The 23,169-nt window shown below is 40.8% G+C and overlaps 1 protein-coding gene across 1 annotated transcript in view; it reads left to right on the top strand.

Moving 5' to 3' along the window:
* The window catches only part of UBE4A (ubiquitination factor E4A), a 72,732-nt gene extending 50,004 nt beyond the window's left edge, over nt 1–22,728 (top strand). Inside the window, exons 13-20 of the mRNA XM_082273406.1 lie at nt 6,565–6,752; nt 9,094–9,194; nt 9,282–9,395; nt 12,622–12,796; nt 14,982–15,162; nt 16,775–16,922; nt 19,870–20,027; nt 22,574–22,728. Of these exons, the coding sequence (XP_082129532.1) occupies nt 6,565–6,752; nt 9,094–9,194; nt 9,282–9,395; nt 12,622–12,796; nt 14,982–15,162; nt 16,775–16,922; nt 19,870–20,027; nt 22,574–22,712 (1,204 nt within the window). The 3' untranslated portion in view covers nt 22,713–22,728. The remainder of the gene's footprint in view (nt 1–6,564; nt 6,753–9,093; nt 9,195–9,281; nt 9,396–12,621; nt 12,797–14,981; nt 15,163–16,774; nt 16,923–19,869; nt 20,028–22,573) is intronic.
* Nucleotides 22,729–23,169: the final 441 nt, after the last annotated feature.

The raw sequence follows: 23,169 nt of genomic DNA, 5'->3' as shown, positions 1-23,169 counted from the left end.
CTGTCTACGGAACTAACAGGGAGAGAGGGAGGGGAAGATGCAGAGACACTGAGGAGATAGCTGGATGACGGAGAGACACGTAAACTGACCACGCTATCAGAGATCAACAGCCATGATAAATGTAGTCAGTTTACAGTGGGGAAGACGGGAACAGGCAGGTTCAACCAGGTATTGTAGAACATGGAAAGGGACAATTGACATGGCAAATGCACTGTGCTATATCTTGGGCCTTAAAGGGACAGGAGCATTTATTTTATTTATTTTTTACGGTTACAACCACTTTAATTCCAGTATCTGGATTTCCAGGGCCTCCTTTATGGGCCCTTTATCTACATTAGTTGGATGAGGGATAAAAAACTGTAAACGGGATCATCGTGCAACCAGTTTATTAAAATAGAGAAGTCCTGAACATAGGTAAAAAATTCCCACTCACATGTTTCAGCGCCTCGACTGGCACCCAGCAGATTTTAGCAGTGTACTGTATAACAAATTGCCGGCCCCTTATCCAATATGGCAGAGCGGCGTGTGTTCTACCAACCAGAACTTTCGTTACCGGAAGTCATGTCCGTAGCTTCGTAACCCTGCCTCAGCTCGTTTCAGCTGGCATCAGCGTCATCAGGAAGCGGTGAAATCACTGGAAAGCACCATTTGGAGAGCACTTTATCTGCATCAAGTGTGCTGAGCACTTTTAACATTTTTCAATTACATCATTCTGGGAACCACAATTGGATTATTGATTTATGGACACTTGGATGTTTAAAGTTTTGAACACGCAAGCTTTAGTGTTCAACTAATAATTTCACATGTTTCTTTGGTTGAAACATTTTTGGGGGTTTTATTTACTTTTTATGCAGTTTGAATTTTGATGACACGTATTGATACATGACTCTCATTCATTTTAGTGGTTTTAATTTACATAGCTCTACCACTTAGCACAGCCCTGTCTGGCAGCGCAAGAGACATTTTTATGCTTTTCTGAAGTAACACTTACGGGTCTTTTTCCCGTCCCCAGCCTGTAATTGGATATTGAAAGGAGAAGCAGCAGACTATTGAATCACTCTGCTCTCTACTTTTATCAGCATGTTTTTTGTTAATACATGAGTACCGCAGCACAGCTCCTTGTGAATCCCAGTTATAATTCATGGGAAATTAATACAATAAATTGGGGCATAAAGATTGGGGCATATCTTTTTCATCAGCTTCAATAGTTCACTTGTAATTGTACATAGTTTTCCAGGTATAATAATTTGTGCTGTATCCATTGTATGTAAATTTAAATCCAAAGCAGCCCACAAGTTGTAGTGCAGATTCAAAATAAGTGAATCTTTGAAGCAACCCCAGTGTATGACAAACCGCTACAATGAAAGCAAAGAAGGTAGTCCAAAGTGCCGCACGTCTCAAAACTCTGCGTGAAAGGTAGAGCAGCTTCAATTCAGGCTCTTCCCAGGCCACTCCCCTGATGTGTTTCGTCCCACCCAGAAGGCTTAGTCATGGAGGTGGAGATTCCACGGAAAGGGGGAGAAACAGTACATCATTGAGATCAATGAGATTTTTTATATTTTTCTTTGATCTTTTTGATTTTATCTATTAATATAAACTTAACCCAATAACCTTTTAATGCAAGCAGGAGTCCCTATTATAAATTCATGGATGAAGGGGGTTTCCTACTCTGAGAATGTCATTTTTTTCCTCATTCTCTGGCTGCTTTTGTTGTTTTTGTTCGTATATAGTTTTTTGTATAGTGCACATTTTTCTTTTTTCAGTTGGTTTGCTGGCACAATTCTCGAGGCGTCTTTGGCTCTGTGTCCTTTTTGGACACTTGTCTACTGTTTGGATGCAGCTGTAGATAGATGTGTGTCATATGTTCATGCCTTGCAGTTTTTATGTATCTAGCCGACATCTACCTGATACACATTGTTTCTTTTATTAAGCGGCAGCGGATGATGTACTTACCGTATTCTCCTCTGTCCATGGAATCTCCATGACTAAACCCCATGGGTGAGATGAAATGTGTTTGGGGGGGGCTGGTCTGGACGGAACCTGGGCTGAAGCTGCTCTTGCCTTTTACATAGGGTTTTGAGAGATGTGTGGCACTTGGGACTACCTTTTTACCTTTGCTTGTATCTCCTGAGCTGAAATCAGCCTCTTCCTTGCCTGCAATCCCAGCGGTCGTTAGTGGACAAAGATAGACAGGAGCCTGGAGCGGCACCTCTTATCTTTGTATGGTATACAGCTACAATGGTTCAATAGCCCATCTTGGAACAAGAGGGAATTACATGGTTTTGATATATTTTTTAAACAATTTAAACACCGTATAAATATATGTATATAAACCGATCATATATGTTGGAAAGCTGCGCTAACAAATGATATAGCAAATATAAGAACAATGGGAATTTGAATACAGTCCAAGTTCATAAAAGAGTATCCAGGTCAAGTGTAATAGTTCAAGGAAGCCTCCAACAGACTCCGAGTAAAAGAAAGTCCACCACCAGATAGCACTCGGTCAACCGCTGTGAAGCATGCATAAGGGGTATGCGCTTACCAGAAGGATACAGGTTTTAGGCATGGGTATACACCAAATATCCTCAAAGCCAGCTCCAGCGTAAGTCACCTCTCCCACCGAATGCAATCAGGGATAAAAACAGCACCAGCTATCTCGTCCTCATCAAAGCCAAGCAAACATATGCAAGAGAAGAGTGGGGCCACAATAGTGTAGATGGTATATACAATTTAATAGAAAAACAAATGGAATAACACTCACAATAAATCAAAGGATAAAAAGCGTTGAGCAGGATCACAGCCGCCGCCGCCCGACTTCCGGCCGCACAGTGGTGACGTCAGCACGTCTTCCCTACGGTCGTTTCGTCAAAACTGACGTCTTCCAGGGGATGCGGGCAGCGCGCTGAGTCACCACTATTAATACCGTCAGAGGCATACGCCCCTACCGGAAGTCGGGGAAGCAGGCAGCGCCATATTAGAACATGGAAAGGCATTTGCGGAGAGAGCATTCAAACAGCGGCTTCAGCTCCTGATCACATATGAAGCCGCCATAGCTGTCTCTAATATTAATGAAGCTCAATCACCATTCCTGGAAACTGATAAATATAAAACAACTAACAAACAAAAACACAAAGAATAGCATTAAAATCCAGCCGGAGTTGCCACCGCAGGGATCTGCTCTTGGATTGGATCTAAATTAATGAACTCAACCCGATATGGATAAAAACGGTGCAATGGCCACTAATATTAGCCAAATAACGGAATAGGCTATATAAAGGGTAAATGGGTAATAGATCGCCCAATCCAAGCTAAAACTGGCCCAATCAGAAAGCAATAAGAATATATACTAAGCCCACCATATGTTATAAGATCGCAGCGGGTATAAGTATTAAAAATAATTGTAATATAAAAATATTATAAAAATATGAAAAAGAATATATAAAAACATGTAAAGAAAAAGGATTGAAATTTAGCCACAGAGCCTGAACGGGTGCAACTCCCACCAGGAACAGGATAAATCCAGTCAATAAAAAAAGTTCAGAACATTCAAAATGAGAAAAAAATGAGAAAAAAATATACAACAAGAACAAGTCAAGAGTTATCAATAAAAGCATTAATGTCTGTGTCTACATTTAAACCAAAAGGAGTAAAGCATTTGTTCCTGTAGATCCAGGACATTTCTAACTTGGAGAGACCCCTAACAAAGGGCTCTCCTCTCCAGTGAGGGACAAATTTGTCGATCCCCATGAAAATGGTACCCTGGGGATCCTTGTTGTGCTTTAGTCGGTAGTGCTTGGATACAGAATGCTTAGTAAACCCTTTACGGATATTGGCTAAATGTTCATTACATCTAATGTATAGGGGTCTTTTAGTCCTCCCTATATACTGCAAGCCACAAGGGCATTGCAACAGATAAACCACCCCTGTCGTGGAGCAAGAGATAAACGGCTTAATCTCGAAGGTGATACCTGTACTCGTAGACAGAAATTCCTTGATGTTCCTCTTTTTATTTTTATTAACTGAACAAGTCTGGCAATGGTTGCACCTGTAATAGCCAGTAAGCTGGCTAAAAAAGGTCGGCTTAGGTCCAGGGGGATTCAAAAACATTGGGAGCCAACTTGTCCCTTAGAGTAGGGGCCCCTCTGAAAATAACCCTGGGTTGCTCTGGTAGCACATCGGACAAAAGGCGATCACTTTTAAGAATATGCCAATGTCTCCGAATGATGTTTTTTATGTTCTTGTGCTGTGTTGAAAAGGTAGTAACAAAGGGAGCACTAAAGGAGGTGCTCGTGGTCTTTGAACGGGCTACTGTGGAAAGCATATCAGATCGGTCCATCCTTCTAACTTCCTCAAATGTGTTCCTGAGGAAAGTACTATCATAACCCTTATCCATGAATCTACTAGTGAGGATTTTGGCCTGATTCTCAAAATCAATCATATTAGTACAGTTCCTCTTAATTCTCATATATTGTCCCTTCGGAACAGCACGCAACCAAGGAGCATGGTGGCAGCTGTCCGTGGGAATATATGAGTTGCGATCAGTAATTTTAAAGTAAGTGTTGGTGACAAACTTGTCACCCGCACTCAGGATCGTTAAATCAAGGAAATTGATGGATTCTTGACTGGCCTCAAAACTCAAATTTATGCCTCTATCATTCTGGTTAAGTTCCACCATGAAGAGATCGAGATCTGCTTTGGACCCATTCCAAAGGAGGAGGACGTCATCAATGTACCTGGCCCAGAGCATAATCTGGGGCCTCTCACAACCAAAGATGACGTCCTCCTCCCACTGGGCCATAAATAAATTCGCCAGGGAGGGGGCATACTTAGCTTTCTGATTGGGCCAGTTTTAGCTTGGATTGGGCGATCTATTACCCATTTACCCTTTATATAGCCTATTCCGTTATTTGGCTAATATTAGTGGCCATTGCACCGTTTTTATCCATATCGGGTTGAGTTCATTAATTTAGATCCAATCCAAGAGCAGATCCCTGCGGTGGCAACTCCGGCTGGATTTTAATGCTATTCTTTGTGTTTTTGTTTGTTAGTTGTTTTATATTTATCAGTTTCCAGGAATGGTGATTGAGCTTCATTAATATTAGAGACAGCTATGGCGGCTTCATATGTGATCAGGAGCTGAAGCCGCTGTTTGAATGCTCTCTCCGCAAATGCCTTTCCATGTTCTAATATGGCGCTGCCTGCTTCCCCGACTTCCGGTAGGGGCGTATGCCTCTGACGGTATTAATAGTGGTGACTCAGCGCGCTGCCCGCATCCCCTGGAAGACGTCAGTTTTGACGAAACGATCGTAGGGAAGACGTGCTGACGTCACCACTGTGCGGCCGGAAGTCGGGCGGCGGCGGCTGTGATCCTGCTCAACGCTTTTTATCCTTTGATTTATTGTGAGTGTTATTCCATTTGTTTTTCTATTAAATTGTATATACCATCTACACTATTGTGGCCCCACTCTTCTCTTGCATATGTTTGCTTGGCTTTGATGAGGACGAGATAGCTGGTGCTGTTTTTATCCCTGATTGCATTCGGTGGGAGAGGTGACTTACGCTGGAGCTGGCTTTGAGGATATTTGGTGTATACCCATGCCTAAAACCTGTATCCTTCTGGTAAGCGCATACCCCTTATGCATGCTTCACAGCGGTTGACCGAGTGCTCTCTGGTGGTGGACTTTCTTTTACTCGGAGTCTGTTGGAGGCTTCCTTGAACTATTACACTTGACCTGGATACTCTTTTATGAACTTGGACTGTATTCAAATTCCCATTGTTCTTATATTTGCTATATCATTTGTTAGCGCAGCTTTCCAACATATATTTGCCTCTAGTGTTTCCCACTAAAGCTGCAGCTCCTACTATTATTGCTCCAGCGCAGTTATTTACATCTATAAACCGATCAGCCATAACATTATGACGACCCACCTAATATTGAGTAGGGTCCCCATTTTGAAATCAAATTAGCCCTGACTCAAGGCATGGACTCCTAGACAAAGCATCACACTGCCTCTGCCGGCCTGCCTTCTTCCCATAGTGCATTCTGGTGCCATCTCTTCCCCATGTAAACAACTTCCACTTACCCGACTATCTACATAATATAAAATAAATATGATTTATCAGACCAGGCCACCTTGCTCCATTGTGCAGTTCTGTTGCTCATGTGCCCATTTTAGGCACTTTTGGCAGTAGGCATTGGTCAACATGGGCACCCTGACCGATCTGCAGCTACATAGCCCCATACACAGCAAACTGCGATGCACTGTGTGTTCCGACACCTTTCTATCGGAACAACTATTAACTTTTTTTCTTGATGAGCTACATTCAGAAAAAAAAATCTTGTGCCAGTTTTTCATGCCCACTGCTGTCTGTGGGAAACATTACATGAAGAGAGTTTTAGTTCTTTTAAGGAAGGTTGGGCAGCACAGAATGCCTTGCAGGAGATTGCAGCCATACTCTAAAGACTTTTACCGATTGCACATGTTGCCTGGAGTTGTTTTTTTTTTTTTTTTTTTTTTTTTTAATACTTTATGGAAATTTAATTAGAACTTTTTTTTCAGAATGAAAAATCCTCACCTTCGTGCCAAGTTAGCAGAAGTACTGGAGGCTGTGATGCCTCATTTGGAGCAAACCCAGAATCCACTAATCTCCAGTGTCTTCCACCGCCAGCGAATCTTTTGTTCATACCGGCATGCACCACGCCTTGCAGAAGCTCTCATAAAAGTGTTTGTTGATATCGAATTTACAGGTACGTATATAAGAACAGTGTTTCATCCCCTATCTAGAACATCTTCTGCCTAAGTACTGTCTAGGTGACAGGTTCATTCACGGCTTCAAAGCTTTGTATGAGTCCCCACAGACAAGATTTCGCCTCCCTGGGTGTAACTCCAACTTTTTTCATTTGCATAGGGGCACAAGACAGGGTTGTCCGCTCTCCCCCCTTCTGTTTGCCGTTGCGATCGAGCCTTTGGCAATGGCCATCAGGAAAAATTTTCATATTGAGGGGTACCACAGAGGGGGGGGGGGAGGAATTTAAACTTAGTCTGTATGCGGACGATGTTTTATTGTTCCTGTCCAAACCTCATGTTTCATTGCCTCATTTGCTAATTGAGTTGGAGAAATTTAGTTCCATGTCAGGCTTAGGGGTGAACCTTTCCAAATGCTCTCTTATGCTGATTAATTTGCCTAATTGGATGCAGGTCTCCATAAGGAAGAGTTTTTCATTCACCTGGTGTACGAGATCATTTCGATACTTAGGGGTTCAAATCACTCCTCATTATGAATCACTTTTCATTTCGAATTTCCCTCCAGTGTTTAAGAAACTAGGCTTGTTGTTAAAGGCGTGGTCTTCGTACCACATTTCGTTCCTGGGCAGAGTCATATAGTTACATAGTTACATAGTTAGTGAGGCTGAAAAAAGACACAAGTCCATCCAGTTCAACCTATGTGTGTGTGTTTGCTGCGAAGATGATTATTCTAGCAAAGGTCTTGTTTTTTTTCAGGGCCCTCACGGTCAATGTACCTAGGTCCCATGTTATCTCTTTTCAGCGGGAGATCTCTAGATTCATTTGGAATGGCAAAAGATCTAGATATAATAGCCATATTCTCTTTGCCCCCCAGTCCTTGGGTGGTCTGGGTATCCCAGACTTATGGTCCTATTACCTCTCAGCCAAACTCATACAAATTGCACAATGGAATGCAGAATCCATTAGTATCCCCTGGCTCTCCTTTGAACAGGCCTCCGTCTCCCCGTGCTCTCTCTCGGCTGTTTTCTGGAGTGGTTCACACCCGGTCAACTACAGCTCATTTGCGAACAAAATAATCAACCATTTATACCGGTTGTGGTTAAAACTGAAGACCCCCCTTAATCTAATGTCTCAAGTCTCTCCCCTGACGTCCTTTTTGGGACACATTGGTTCCCATTCACTCCCGCTGAGCAGAGATGACTTCTCTCCATGGATAACCAGAGGCCTGGTGAACTTTCAGAAACTCTCAGTGGGTAACATTTTTTGTACCTTTGAACAATTGGTGGACCTGTATAAACTCCCCAGTTCTGAAAGGGACCACTATACCATGTTGAGAGCATTTTTTCAATCGCAAGGCCCTCTATCACTGAACCCACCTTTTACAGTTTTTGAGAACATATGTTCTTCCTCATCCAGAAATAGAGGGCTGATATCATTATTATACTCACATCTAGTTACCCTCACCCTCCCAGATAAACATAAGTATATGATTAAATGGGAGCAAGACCTTAACTGTGTTTTCTCTGTTCCTGAGTGGCATCATATGATATCCAACATGCGCAAATGCTCACGTTCTAGTGCATGCAGGGAGACTCCTCTTAAGCTCTTTACCAGATGGTATTTGACCCCCTCCCTGGTTCACACCTTCTACGGCTCAGTTTCCCCTCACTGTTACAGGGGCTGTCCGGAGGAGGGTAACCTACTCCATCTCTTTTGGAGCTGCAATCTCCTGCGGCCCATCTGGGACCAAGCACAGAGGCTTGTATCTAGACTGGCAGGTTCAGCGGTTTCTCTCTCACCTAAGGTGTGTCTACTTTTTGTGAAAGTCCCAGGTGTTCCCAACTCTACCTCCAATCTGATCCACACATTGATGTGTTCCATTCACTGGATGATTGCCCTTAACTGGCGATCAGATACCTTATTGTGGCCTCAGGTACTCTCCAGAATGGAATGCATCAAGTTAACAGAAAGAATCTTTCATTCCCTACATGGTTCCATGTTGACTTTCCATGCTAAATGGGATCCTTGGGATGTATGTGTATAGGCTTTATTATGCTTCAAGAGATATATGGTGTGTTTTATATGTTGGTCTTGACCCTATGTTGGCAACGGTCTATTTGATATGCTTTTATTTTATGACCAGTGTTCTTTTGATACTTGCAATTTTCTCGTTTTCTATATGCAATGTATATTTTTGTACGATGTTACATGGTTGACCTGTGTAAAAAAATTTTATGACTTTCTAATAAAATCTTTTGTAAACAAAAAAAGAATAGTGTTTCATCACAGAAAGGTTGTACCTGCCACACTACTTCAATTAGTATGCTAAATATTCTTCCACAGGGGACCCCCATCAGTTTGAGCAGAAGTTTAACTACCGGCGGCCTATGTACCCTATTTTAAGATATATGTGGGGACAGGACACATATCGGCAGAGTGTAAAGGTTAGTGGTTCCACATAATACATGCTACTTCTGGTGTTATTATCTGTGTTTGCTTCTTATTTTTAACAATACTTTTGTGTTCCACAGAGTCTAGCTGACTATGCAGCAGAAAACCTGGAAGCTGTGAACCCACCACTGTTTCTGCGATTTCTAAATTTATTGATGAACGATGCTGTATTCTTATTAGATGAGGCTATCCAGGTAAATTTATAAAATAGGTGGAATATTAATAAGTGTGATGATATTAATGCATACAAAAAGTAATATATTGAAGCTTACCAGTCCTCAGATACGGTAGCTACAATATTTTCCCTATTCCCTTTTCCCATTATTTTCACCTGGTGATCCTAAAAAAAACACACTTCTTGTTAGTTTTGGTGGCTGTATTATATTTATAATATATATTTTTTATATATACATTATATAATAATAATAATATATTCCAGAAATTCTGTATTTTCTTGTGAGACTACAAGACTACATGTAAGACCTAAAGAAAGTACACATATCCTTTTTATGTTACTACTACTCAGATAAATCCACCATATAATAGAGGTGATAAAAACACATGTGTGAATTCCACCGTATGTGAAAACATTGCTGGTTCCATAATACAGTGGAGGAAAAAACATAGCTATGAAAGAAAAGGGTGCTATTTGCAGGATTACCAGGGGAAAATAAAGAAAAAAAGTCTGAAAACATAAAACGAATGCATCTGCCACATCTAAGGACCGGTAAACTACGATATATTACATTTTTGTTTTTATCTACTTCCTGTCCTTAGGATGTACATTTACATCTTTGAATGGGAATGGTGATATCTGGGTCATAGCTGCAGCCATAACCCACATAGCATTTTGTTCCACCAGCGACTCCCTACAATGTAAAAGTGATGGAGTGGCTATACAGCCCCCCTCCCACTGCTGCTTGACGTCTTTGCTGTGCTCTCCTGTCCCACCAGGAGCCTGGTACCAATGTGACCACTTGCATGAGGTGCACTGGACAGAGTGAGAGGGACTTGCGTTGTTCTTCCCCCTATGTGATGTAAAAAAATAAAAGTGAAAAGGATTTGTTCACTTTCAGTTTTAGTTTGCTTATTTACAAGCCATTGCTGGCTTGTAAAGCATCAGATCAACCCGATCTTGATTTGATCAGTTGCTTTGAAGAGCAGTGGAGAGATCTGTGGATTAATAGACCCCATTACCTTACTCATGCAGAGCAAAGTGACAAATGAAAATGTCTCTGCAAGACCCCCTTCCACCAAACACCCTTATACCCACTTTGCCAGCACTCCCTCTACTACAGACATCCACAGTACCCATTACTTCTGAGTATAGACCATGTAACCCCCCATCCCTGTGACAGTGATCAGATCTCGCAGACCGCTTGGCCCAAGCACTGTCACGTGTCGTGGAGAGTAAAGTCTCCATTTCCAAAGGTCGCTGAGCTTTCTTTGCTGGTTGTAGAGGAGTAAGGAGTGATGGTACGGTGAGTATAGAGGTTGGAGATGCCCTTTGCAGAGATGCTGTTACTTTTCTCTGCATGGGAAAGGTGACAGTGGGGTTGATTTACTAAAGGAAAATGTACTGTGCACTTTGCAAGTACAGCTGCACTCATTTTCCATTTTCCAGAACTTAGTGAATGTGGTAAAGCTTTACTGATACCCATCTTTTTTTTTTTTTTCTGTAATATTGCTTGCACCTGATTAGGTATTCTTTACAAAGTGAGGATTCACCACATTCACTAAGCTGTTGGGAAAATGAGTGCAACTGCACCTGCAAAGTCTATTTGCCTTAGTAAATCAACCCCAGTGTCTCTTTAACCACTTGCTGCAAAAACGTATCTGTACGTCATTCTGCTTCAAGTGGTTGTACCGTCTTTAAGAGCTGATGGTCGGCTTTCTTATAATAACAACATATGCGGCTAAGCAGCTGCTCGGCTGTTATTACAAGCCTGGGATCTCTTGTCCCACCCGGAGACCTAAGCGACCAGCCGACACGTTCGCCTGCTGGCCAGGGACCTGAATAAAGCCGGAATCGGCTTTAATCAGGTCTCCGATGTAGTAACCTTGAAGCGACGTCACAATGTCACTTCCTGTTTACTGGAGTCATAAAGGCGCCAGTTTTAAAAATGTGAAAGTATTCAGAAATGCCAATCTTGGCGTTTTGAATACTTTCAAGTGCAGAGGTGAGGTTTGGGGTCTTATAGACCCCAGATACCTCCATAAAGATTAATTGTCACTGCCTATTACTGTCCATGTGACCGCAATAAAAGTGATCAAAAAAAAAAATTATTTAAATTAAAGGGACAGTGAAAAAATGAAGAAAAAAATGTAAAGGGCCCATCCCTCCATGCTCACTTGAGTGCATACGCAAGTCGCGCCCACAAATGTAAACAGTGTTCAAACCACACAGGAGGTATTGTCATAATCCAGCCTTTTTCAACCAGGGTGCCTCGAGGTTTCCTCAGGTGTGCCTTGGCAAAATGCCTTAAAATTGCACCAAAATTGTAAACAAGCCAGCGTGTGCATAAAGCTGCCTTTTTAGTTACACAAAGCCACAGGTTCCTGTTGGTCACCATTACAAACTTATTAAGGGCACCTTAGTTGAGTGATGGAGAAAAATTGAGGGAGAAGAGGAATAGAAGTGGAATACTAGGCGGTACCAGTTTTTAAAAGTGTATTTGTTATGGAAGAATTAATCACCTCTAACGTTGGGTTTCCTACTTGTGTGGATGTTGCTGTGTTATGCAAAATGATTAATAGTTTTTACATTTTAGAATGGGGTACCTCGAGGCTGTCCATAATTTTTAAAGGGTGCCTCGAGGCTGTCTATAATTTTTAAAGGGTGCCTCGAGGCTGTCTATAATTTTTAAAGGGTGCCTTGACTGAAAAAAGGTTGAGAAACACTGCCATAATCGTTAGAGTGAGAGCACTAACGCTAGCACTAACCTCCTCTGTAACTCTAAACAGGAAACCTGTAAACTTTTTTTAAAGCCTTGCCTATGGAGATTTTTAAGTAGCTTAGTTTGACGCTAATTCCATGATTGTGCGCAGTTTTAAAGCATGACATGTTAGGTTTCCATTTACTCTACGTAACATCTTCTTACATTATAGAAAAAATTGGGCTAACTTTACTGTTTTTTTTTTTTTTTTTTTATTAATTAAAGTGTATTTTTTCAAAAACATTGAGTTTGAAAGACCACTGTGCAAATACAGTGTAACATAAAATATTGCAACGTCCGCCATTTTTTTTTCTAGGGTCTCTGCTAAAATATATATATAAATTTTGGGGATTCTATGTAATTTTCTCGCAAAAAAATACTGATTTTAACTTGTAAGTAACAAATGTCAGAAAAAGTGGTCTTCAGGTGATTAAGGAATTGTTCTGATGATTTCCCTTTTTCTTGTCTCTTTCTTGACTTCCAGTACCTGAGCAAAATTAAAGTGCTTCAAATAGAAAGGGACCAAGGAGAATGGGATAATCTGAGCACTGAGAGCCGACGAGAGAAGGATTCCAATCTGCTGATGTTTGGGCAGTTAGCCAGGTTCCACAACATCATGTCAAATGAAACCATTGGGACCTTAGCATTTCTTACATCAGGTAAAGTATGTAAGACAGATTATTGTATATAGCTGTTCCAGGAGGAAAAAGGGAATGTCTAAATATTGTGATGACACATGTAGCTATGGACACATTTGTTAAATATGGATTTTTACTAAATCACACACTTGTAAAAAGTAATACCCGAAAATAAAAGCGTGCACATTCACTCTAGTGTAACAGTTTTATTATATTAAAAATATAAATGTAATCCAATGCACTCACAAGGGATGGAGAACTGACAGACACATCGAAGAGTGTTCCTAGCCGCCTCTCCTAGATCACCACAGTAACTATCCAAAGAGGGGAAAATATCCTAGAAGCGCTGGATGGTTGCAGTCTTAATGTAGCCGTCGACACACAGCAAGGTTTCCGGGGGACCTGCTGCGCATGCACCCAGTCCAAAAAAAATAAAAAATGTTTTCCATTCTACCTGTACGTTCTACCCACCGAGACACTCCTGCAAGGTTTTTTTAATTTTACTGCATAGACTACATTAAGATAAAAAAAACCTTCTGACTTTACAATCTCTTTAACTTTCAATGTGTTTATTTACTTAAATTTTGTGGCAATATTATGTGACATGAAAAATTGGAACTACCGCCATTTTATTCTCTAGGTTGTCTTCTTTTAGAAAATACACTGTATATAATGTTTGTGGGTTATATGTAATCTTCAGGCCTAAAATTATTTTTTTTTTAAATGTGCAATAAGTGCAAAAATCGCTCTGGCTGTGAAAGGGTTAAAGGATAAGTTCACCTTTGGGAACATGTTGCGTGTTCCACCCCTAAGATTTATTAGTTAAAAAAACTGGCTCCTAACTTTTTTAGCAAAGCAAATTTGTCAAGCCCTGATTTAGGGGTAGAGCTCAGGTCCAGGCTTAGGCCTAATGGTTAGATTGAAGTTAAAGGCTATATTTAACCACTTAAGCCCCGGAGGATTTGGCTGCTAAAAGACCAGGGGGTATTTTGCGATTCAGCACTGCGTGAATTTAACGGACAATTGCCCGGTCGTGCGACGCTGTACCTAAACGAATTTGACGTCCTTTTTTTCCCACAAACAGAGCTTTCTTTTGGTGGTATTTGATCACCTGTGCGATTTTTTTTGATCACGCGCTATAAACAAAAAAAAGAGCGACAATTTTGCAAAAATAACAATATTTTTCAAATTTTTTTATATGACATTCCCCCCCCCCAAAAAAAGTAAAAATCAAAATTTTTTAACATTTTCGGCCAATTTGTTTTATGCTACATATGTTTGGTAAAAAAAATTGCAAAAAGCGTATTTTGATTGGTTTGCGCAAAAGTTATTGCGTTTACTAACAAAGGGAAAGATTTTTGTCATTTTTGTTGTTTTTTTTTTTTTAACGCGTAATGGCGGCGATCTGCAATTTTTTTTGCGGTACTGCGACATTGGGGCGGACAGATCGGACCCTTGACTGACATTTTTGACACTTTTGGGGTTACCAGTGACATTTCTACAGTATCAGTGCTATATATATGCACTGTTACTGTAAAAATACACTGGCAGTGAAGGGGTTAACTTTATTTGAGAGGGAGGGGCTGTGTGTGTCCCTAGGGGCGTGATTCTAACTGTGATTGGCTGTCTGTTGACCTGTAGTTACACTGATCAACGGTTCTACATAGTAGAACCGTATGATCAGTGTTTCTACACAGGGAGAACTGACAGGCAGCTTGTTTACACAAGCTTCCTGCCTTTCTCCCTCTCCCCCGACGATCGCCGAGTGACCGGCGGACATCGGATCCGCCGGTCACGGGAGCGGGAGCGCGCCGCCGGCTGCGCGCGCTCGCTCCCGAGAGCCTCACAGGCTAGTGACGTTAATTAACGTCACTTTGCCTGTGAGGGGCTGACTGCCGCAGTAAATCTACTGACGGCAGTCGGCAAGTGGTTAAAAGATGGGTTGGGAGAAATAAAAGTTTGAATATCTTCCCTGTGCCTTGGTCCTTCCTAAGATTTTTGAACTCAGTCAGTTTTCTTCTCCCAGCCTACTGATTGGACAGTGAAAGAGCAGCAGCTTATTAATGAGGTCCTCCTCTCCTGTAATCATGTTCATGGTACATCAGTCATATTGAGATATGATATTTATTATTAAACTTGCTTTCTGCCTCCAACTCTGTGGATGGTGGCTTATTAACTTAACAAGATGTTTCTTTTTTTTCTTTAGATATACGCTCTCTTTTTGTCCAGCCATTTTTAGCAGAACGTATTATTTCTATGCTTAACTACTTCCTCCAGCATCTTGTGGGCCCTAAGATGGGGGCCTTGAAAGTGAAGGATTTTAGTGAATTTGACTTCAAGCCACAGCAACTGGTTTCTGATATTTGCACCATCTACCTGAACTTAAGGTAAACATTGTATTATGTAAAAAGGGTTACAGCCTCTCAGCCAGTTGAAAAGTTTAAGACAAACGTGACCACAATGGCTTCTTCGGAGTATGATTTTCTAGCTGAAAATTGCAGAATTATTATTTTTTTTCCTTCTACCTTTCACTCATTATTATTTATTTGTATTTATTTATTATCAGTAATTGCACATTTTAACAAATTCAAATAAACATATGTTGGTATGTTTTTTACCTTAAAGTGGATGTAAACCCTATTATTGAAATCTAACCTTGGCACATCTATCTGTAGTGTTTACTCATCTCTCTCCAAAGCCCTAAGTCCCCTGTCTTTCTGCTGCTCCGTTCCTCTGTTATCAGCATGATAACTTCTAACAAGTTCTCTGACACAGTAGATAAAGCAGCTGGAAATTTGTGTCGGGGTGGATGCATAGAAATAGGATAACGGAGAGCTGGTCTTTTCACAGCACAGTTCTGCATTTTTCTTCCTTCCTCTGCCTATGTGGAGGGGGGTGTGTGCCTTTCCTCCAATCGGCTGTTACACAGCGTATGCCAAGACTCCACACCCAGTGCCGGAACAGGAAGAAACAATTCTAACACAATGTTCACTTTCTAAACCGTGAAAAAAGCTGAAGACAGCCAATATTCAAATTAAAACTTATGTGGGGAGATTTGTTTAATCTTTGTATATCATCTGAGGCTGTTCACTTAACTATGTGAGGGTTTACATCCACTTTAAAGTTAACTTCCTTTGTCAACACTGACTATTTTTAAACTGGTAGGAAATGCAGAAAAAAAAATCCAGGCATCCTGTGCTAGTATACATTGCATACTAACACGATATGAAAGATTTACCTTAAAATGAAGCCTTTCATATGCGCGCTGTCACCACTGACAGGGCTTCCATCTTCACCTGGTCTTCCTTCTGAGTTTGCAGGCTCCGGCTGCTTGAATGGCTAAACCCTGATGACTTCACTCCTGCGCACGTGCACATAATAATAATAATAAGCTTACCTGTAGGTAAAAGTTGCAAAGCGGAGTTTACTACTGAATTAAACCTTATGCTGTAAGCATTAGTAAATAAATATGAAAGTATATCATATTTAGTTGTTTTTAAATTTCGTCAGTTACTTCCTGGCTTCCAGGTCTAGGGGAATGATGTGATAAATCCCAGGAGTCTTCCGGAGGGAAGGAGGGGTTTTCTCATCTAATTACACCCTTCTGTCTGCATGCCTAAGCTAAGGGCAGATGGAAGTAAATGCTACCTGAACCATCTGCCCTTATTTAAGACGGCCACGGCCAGAAATGCTAAAGGGTGTTTTTCAAAGTGAGTTCTCAGCAAAACACGTGGGTGGATGGGGGAGTTAGCTTTAAATATTAAAAATAAATTAAATAGCATTTTTGGTTTATAGTGCTCAGATGCTGTGTAGTTCCGCTTTTAGAAATTCGGTAGTATTTGGTCCCGTATATGCATTGTAGACCGTGTCCAGGTAAAATCCTTACATGTGATGTAGAGGGATTAAAGAAATAAAATGTGCACGCCTAGACTTGCACATAAAAAGAACACAAAAGAGATGCAAGCTGTAGTTATACACGGTACCTATTCTCTGTTTCAGTGATGAAGAGAATTTCTGTGCCTCAGTACCCAAGGATGGTCGATCCTATTCACCAATGCTATTTGCTCAAACTGTACGGGTCTTAAAGAAAATAAACAAGCCAGGAAATATGATCGTGGCATTCACAAATCTGTCTGAGAAGATTAAAGTGAGTAAACGCTTCAGCAGTAAACAGTCTTGCTTTGTAATGCAATGTGGAGTATGTTTAGGGAAATAGTTGTAATGTCTCTTGATATTACAACAAAGGTCTAGGAAACACACAATTTCAGTCAAAAAACCCACTAAAGTGAATTCTAGGGCAAACAAATGCAATAAACTACCCACATTTTTGGTAAAATATAAAAGATGAGGTTATGAGGTAAATAGATACCCAACGTGGACAAGATAGTATGGTCAGAGTAGATCTCATGGCCACCGCATCCCAAAACGTATAAGAACAGGACACTTGGAATTCTCTGTATAAGAGCTGGGATTTTTTAGGTGCCAATAACTCGACTCACATGTTAATTCAATAATTTTATTCATAACTTTTGTTAAAAAAAAACAAGGAAAAAATTGTAAGTTCCTAAAAAAAAAAACCATGAAGATGATTCATGTTTAATATCCACTTAGTAGATTCATTGTAGTTGCTTGTCCTGGTGTAGCAATTCCAACATGTTTCGCCGTTAGATAGGCTTCCTCAGGGGATATCCACCACCACACCTGGACAGGAAGATCACATCGTACATTCATATATAAAGATGTTTAACAACAGTTAATGATCACATTTTTTAATGTTAATTGATTTTACTATCAAAATAAAATAAAGCGCAATTGTATATTACATTAGTATAAACATAAAAATTTTTCAATTGCATCTTACCACAGAAACGCATTTAGATAAATTAGCATTGAATGCACAGTAAATGTTCAAGCAAAGGTTAAAATCCGAAATTCACACCAAGCAGGGGAAAAGAGAAATGTCCCCTTCCATAGGCCTATGGAGAAGCTGTAATAGTTAGCCGCAGGAGGTGCAATCAAAGCACAAAGCAGGTAAATGGCAGAAACATGGAAAGAAATTGCATGAGGATTCCTAAAACAGGATTTCTTTTAGTGAGGATCTACTACGAATATGCATAAGTTATATGTGTGTGTGTGTGTATGTATGTGTGTGTGTGTGTATACACACACCTACCTTTGGTATGGTCAAAACTTTAAGGCAGCCCTCAATAGGGAAGTTCAATCCACAAAGTACTTCCACAAGGATTAAGAGTGCTTGCAGTGACACAGTAAAATTATTGAATTTTAGCATTATGATTCGAGTTACAGATACCCAACATGGCAAACCTTAAATTTGTGTGCGCCTGCCAATCGGTGACAAACTTGAGTACCCTATTCTTTCTATAGGCGACACTTCAAAATCCCCCCATAGGTCATAGGTTTAGTGTTATGGAGGGGGTCTTGTGCTAGAATTTTCGCTTTCATTTCGCCGTGCGTTTACATTTGTACATGCGTATATGTGGGGTCACAACATTTTTTTTGAAGGGGGGCGATGTTATGTGCTTGGGTGTAACTTCATTTTTTTTTTTTTTGCAAAAGTCCACCTGACAGGCAGGAGTCTGCCTGTCAGTTTTACCCACAATCCTGGTTGCTGCAGCCACTGAATTGTGTGTGAACCCCCCCCCCCCCCCCCACTGTCAGGTCTGTACAACGTACAAAACTGGCAGCGAAAGGGTTAATCAGTAAATTGAGTGCAGATTTACTTATGTTATCCAATCCAATCATGTGAAAATTTCTCTTTATTTCAACTGCACTTGATTGTATGTTCAAAGTAAACACAGCTACAATTCATTGAATCAAGATTAGCAACTCCTTTAGTAAACCAGCTTCATAGACTTGTGTGTTGTGAGAAAAAACAGTAAAGCATAACCATTCTATTCATTAAGATAAAAAGCCTTCTGTGTGCAGCAGCCCCCCTTAGCCCCCTTAATACTTACCTGAGCCCAATTTCTATCCAGCAATGTTGTACGAGAGACTCGGCTGTCCTGATCGGCTGAGACACTGCAGCGGGCACCATTGGCTACTGTAAATCAAAGTCAGTGAGCCAATGAGAAGAGAGGGTGTCGGGCCGAGTCGCGGCTCTGTGTCTGAATTGACACATGAAGCTGTGGCTCAACTCAGGTGCCCCCATAGCAAGCTGCTTGCTGTGAAGGCACTCAGCAGGAGGGAGGAACCAGGAACGCCAAAGAGGGACCAAGAAGTTTGTATTGACACCCCCAGCGATTCGCATATGGCAGTGTGAACTGGCTGTGAGTCGAGTGAGTTGCGGGAACCCGCAGTGTATTTGCAGGGTTCCCGCTTTGCATATGTGTGCTGGTTCACACGAATGCGATGCGGGAACCCGCAGTGGATTTGCAGGGTTCCCGCATCGCATATGTGTGCAGGTCCACAGATATGCAATGCGGGAACCCTGCAAACCCACTGCGGGTTCCCGCATCGCACTCGACTCGCAGGCAGTTCACACTGCCATATGCGAATCACTGGGGGTGTCAATACAAAGTTAATGACACCCCCAGTTCAGTTCGCATATTGCAGTGCGAACTGTCAATTCGGACATGAATCAGATCGCATAGGTGTGAATACCCATGCGATCTGATTCTGGTGCTGACCAAAAAAATGGTCCTATGCGACTTTGGTCCGAATTCACAACGCACAGACATTGCATGTGATTTGCAGAGCAGTGTGCTGCGAATCACATGCGATGTCTGACATCGCAAATGTGTGCACTGACACTAAAGATGGGTGTACCTCTAGGAGCATACTGCACGTTACACCCATGTTTGGAGTGTAACATGCGTCGCACATGTTCTCCTCAACCCCCGCCCCCCAATCTTCACACCCGCTGTCACATTTGGAAAACAGTGCGGAGGGGGTACAGGAAGTTATCAGCTCACAATATTTCTTGCTGGATGAACAGCTATTTTCTTTTCTTTTGCACTTGTCAAACAGTTATAATAAAATGCTTTCACTGGTACTGTATATATAGCAGACCAAAAGGAAGCAAATAAGAAATATTTATTGTTTTACATACACTTTACATTTTTTTCTGATTATAGTCTTTAGCAGACAGGCAACAGCGTGAAGAGGAGACCTTTGCTGATGCACCTGATGAGTTTCTTGATCCTATTATGAGTACCGTGATGTCAGATCCAGTCATTCTGCCATCCTCCCGTGTCACTGTGGATAGGTCAACCATTGCACGACATCTACTAAGGTAACTATTGGATGAGTAAAATGGGTATTCTATATTCCCTTCATGTGGTACTCGAAAAATGTGCTGCATATTCTAATAAATGCATAAAGCATTGACAATCCAACATAAGCCTACTTAAAAAAAACTTTCATTTTGTAAGAGCTGCATGTCCGCTGGCCATATTTTTCCTCAACGTCCTGGATTCCCTATATGCAACTTTTTCTCTGCTGTTTACTTTCAATGTCTAGAGAACTACATATCCCATGGTACCTTGCTGCCTACAAGCAGTGACTCCTGTACTGACTCTGCTTCCTCTCAGCATTTCTGTAGTTTAGAAGGCAGGCTCTGTGAAATGTGTGACACATTAGTGCATATTTACAGAGCATGGTGACTACATGTCACAAAATTCCAGGAAGTAAATGTGTGTGATTCTTCAGAAAGTACATTTTCAAACTTCAAGACCCATCATATTAACCTCCCTGGCGGTATGATTATGTCAGGAATTCTGTACCAAAAGCAGTACAATTTTTTGCATGGAAATTTGGCGTTATGTATTATAGGCCTACAATTCTTAGTAATTACTGACTTAAACCTGACCAAAACAAGACTCTAGTAGACATCCCAGATGTGATAAATTTACCGCATGGAAAATCCACCCCGAGTCACTCTCGGGGATACTGCTGAAATACAATGTGAAAATGAATATGTGCCTTTAAATTCCTACCATAGATATATTTTGGAGTCTGTTTATAAAAAAAAATGTTGGACGAATGTGACAAACATTCACCCATCCTTGACAAATTCTGGCTGATTTTCTTCTATACGGTGATTTCTTGTCGTTTAGCAACTCCATCTAGTGGCCAGAAAGGAGGACCCTCACCTTGCCAACATCCAAAATTGCAGTTGAAAGGGAAGGAAATAAGAGTAGCTCTCAAAAATGGGCAGACTTTGCAGGCACAGCAAGAGGCAATTTGTAAAATATATCAAACTTTTATTACAAAAATAATTAAAAAACCCAAACGTAGATATCAAAACCAGACCTAGCACCCTCTACACTTTATATCAGTCAACAGATACACAATCCTTGAATATGGGAATAACAAGCCAGGCTAATATTGTAAACCGTATCAGAGTTCAAACATAACTTTAGTGGTTGTGATGTCGGTTGAAATCAGCAGAAAGTGGCCTGGCGCTTTTCCATATTCATACGTCAACGTGTTTCGCAAGGAAGACTTGCTTCCTCAGGACTGATTGGGTGGGTGCTGTTGCCAAATTTAGAGAATATACAATATTCTATACATATCAAAATACAGTAAGTACAATATTCTCTTGTCCCTGTATATATAGTGTGTGTGTATATATATATATATATATATATATATATATATATATATATATATATATATATATATATATATATATATATATATATATATATACATACATACAGGTTATGTGTTTTTTTTTTTCTGTATTTCCACCATTCCCATAAGCGAGGCTGTGTCGCTCAGTTAAACATTAGTTACACTTTTCTTTTAAGAGGAACTTCACCCTTACTATCAAAAATAAAATTTTTAAATCTTGAAAACTGTCCATGTATAAATGTAATAAAAAACATCCTTACAAGTCCATGGCATCCAGCGTGGTCTTGCTTTGTAGTGAATGTTCTTCCTACACCTCTCCTTTCCAGCATTGCCATCTTGAATTCCCCACGACGTGTCTGCACATGTCTGGACACCCAGGGCATATGCAGAGATGCTGCAGGCTCTGCCAGTAAACTGGCAGACCCCTCCATGCCATTTCTACACATGTGCAAGCACCCTCTTGGATGCTTAGTGTAGAAATCACAGGAGGGAGTCCATAATTCTGTGCACATGTGGAGGAATGGTGAAGGTCAGGCTGGAATCTCTTGCAGCATTCCTCCACATGTGTGTGCGCAGGGTCCAGGTATGTCATCCTTGAACAGGCAAGAATAAAGGACCTTGACTTTAGTGGGAAAAAATAACTTTGAAAACTTTTTTTTTTTTTTGGTAGGGGGGAGGGGGTAGGAGAAGATTTTTTTTTTTTCTCCCACCACCTCCCCCCTCCCAAAATGAAAAATTATTATTTTTTTTTTTAAATTTGTCATATGCGCTGGGTGTCCAGACATACGCAGACACGTCATGGGGAATTCAAGATGGCAATGGATTATGAGAAAATGGATGAAAGTCTGCTTATTTTAACTGGCTCCTTCCAAGAGGGAAAGAAACTGCTTTAGATTTTGAAACCTTCAAAAAGTTCACTAAAGCCAGCCATTTATGGATTAAAATTTGGCGGGTTCAGCAGGGACTGACCAAATTTCGATCCATGTATGGGCATTGTGGTTCTACCGATCAACTTCTATACGACTACCCTGGTGGAATGAAAAAACTGACTGATGTATGGGCGGCCTTTTAAAAGGTGACAATCCCTTTGTTAAGCTTTTGTTGTTGCAATTAACATTCAGCAAATGAACTTTGTGTAGGAGATACAAAACCATATATACTGGATGTTAAATACATTAATTGTATGCATTCTTTTACCTACAGTGATCAGACTGATCCTTTTAACCGAAGTCCTCTCACTATGGATCAGCTGAAACCAAATACCGAATTAAAGGAAAGGATCTCTGAATGGCTGTCAGAGCGCACACAACTTAGTGAGAACATGGGACATTATTCATCATAGAGGGACTCACAGACTGATACGGAGGCCCCAAACAGAGAATTTAAACTCAGACAACCACCAGATACTCTGCTCTTCACAAGCTTATTGATGAACGAAGGAACTATGAAAGACACTGTGTCATGCACATATTTAACATATACATTTTTATAACATTTGATTACTGCCAAAGAAGGAAGAGTTAATACCTGCTCTCCAGCTAATATGTTTTGGGGTGTTCTAACAGAATTAGCAGTTATACACAATAAATAATATGCACATCTATTTGCAAAGACAGTTCTTTAAGAAGACTGATGATATATATTCAAAGCTGTGATGTTCCTGAGATATTTCCTTTTACTTCAGCAGCGCTGGCTACTGCACAGTTGGACACCTTCAATGCTTTTTTTCCTTTGTTCAGTTGGATTTTGGGATTCCTTGTCAGATTATTGGCCCTTTTTTTGGTTTCAAGTTGGCAAGG

This window comes from Pelophylax lessonae (genome assembly GCF_965119305.1).
Source record: "Pelophylax lessonae genome assembly, chromosome: 12".
Lineage (NCBI taxonomy): Eukaryota > Metazoa > Chordata > Amphibia > Anura > Ranidae > Pelophylax > Pelophylax lessonae.
This window is presented reverse-complemented; position numbering and strand designations above follow the sequence as displayed.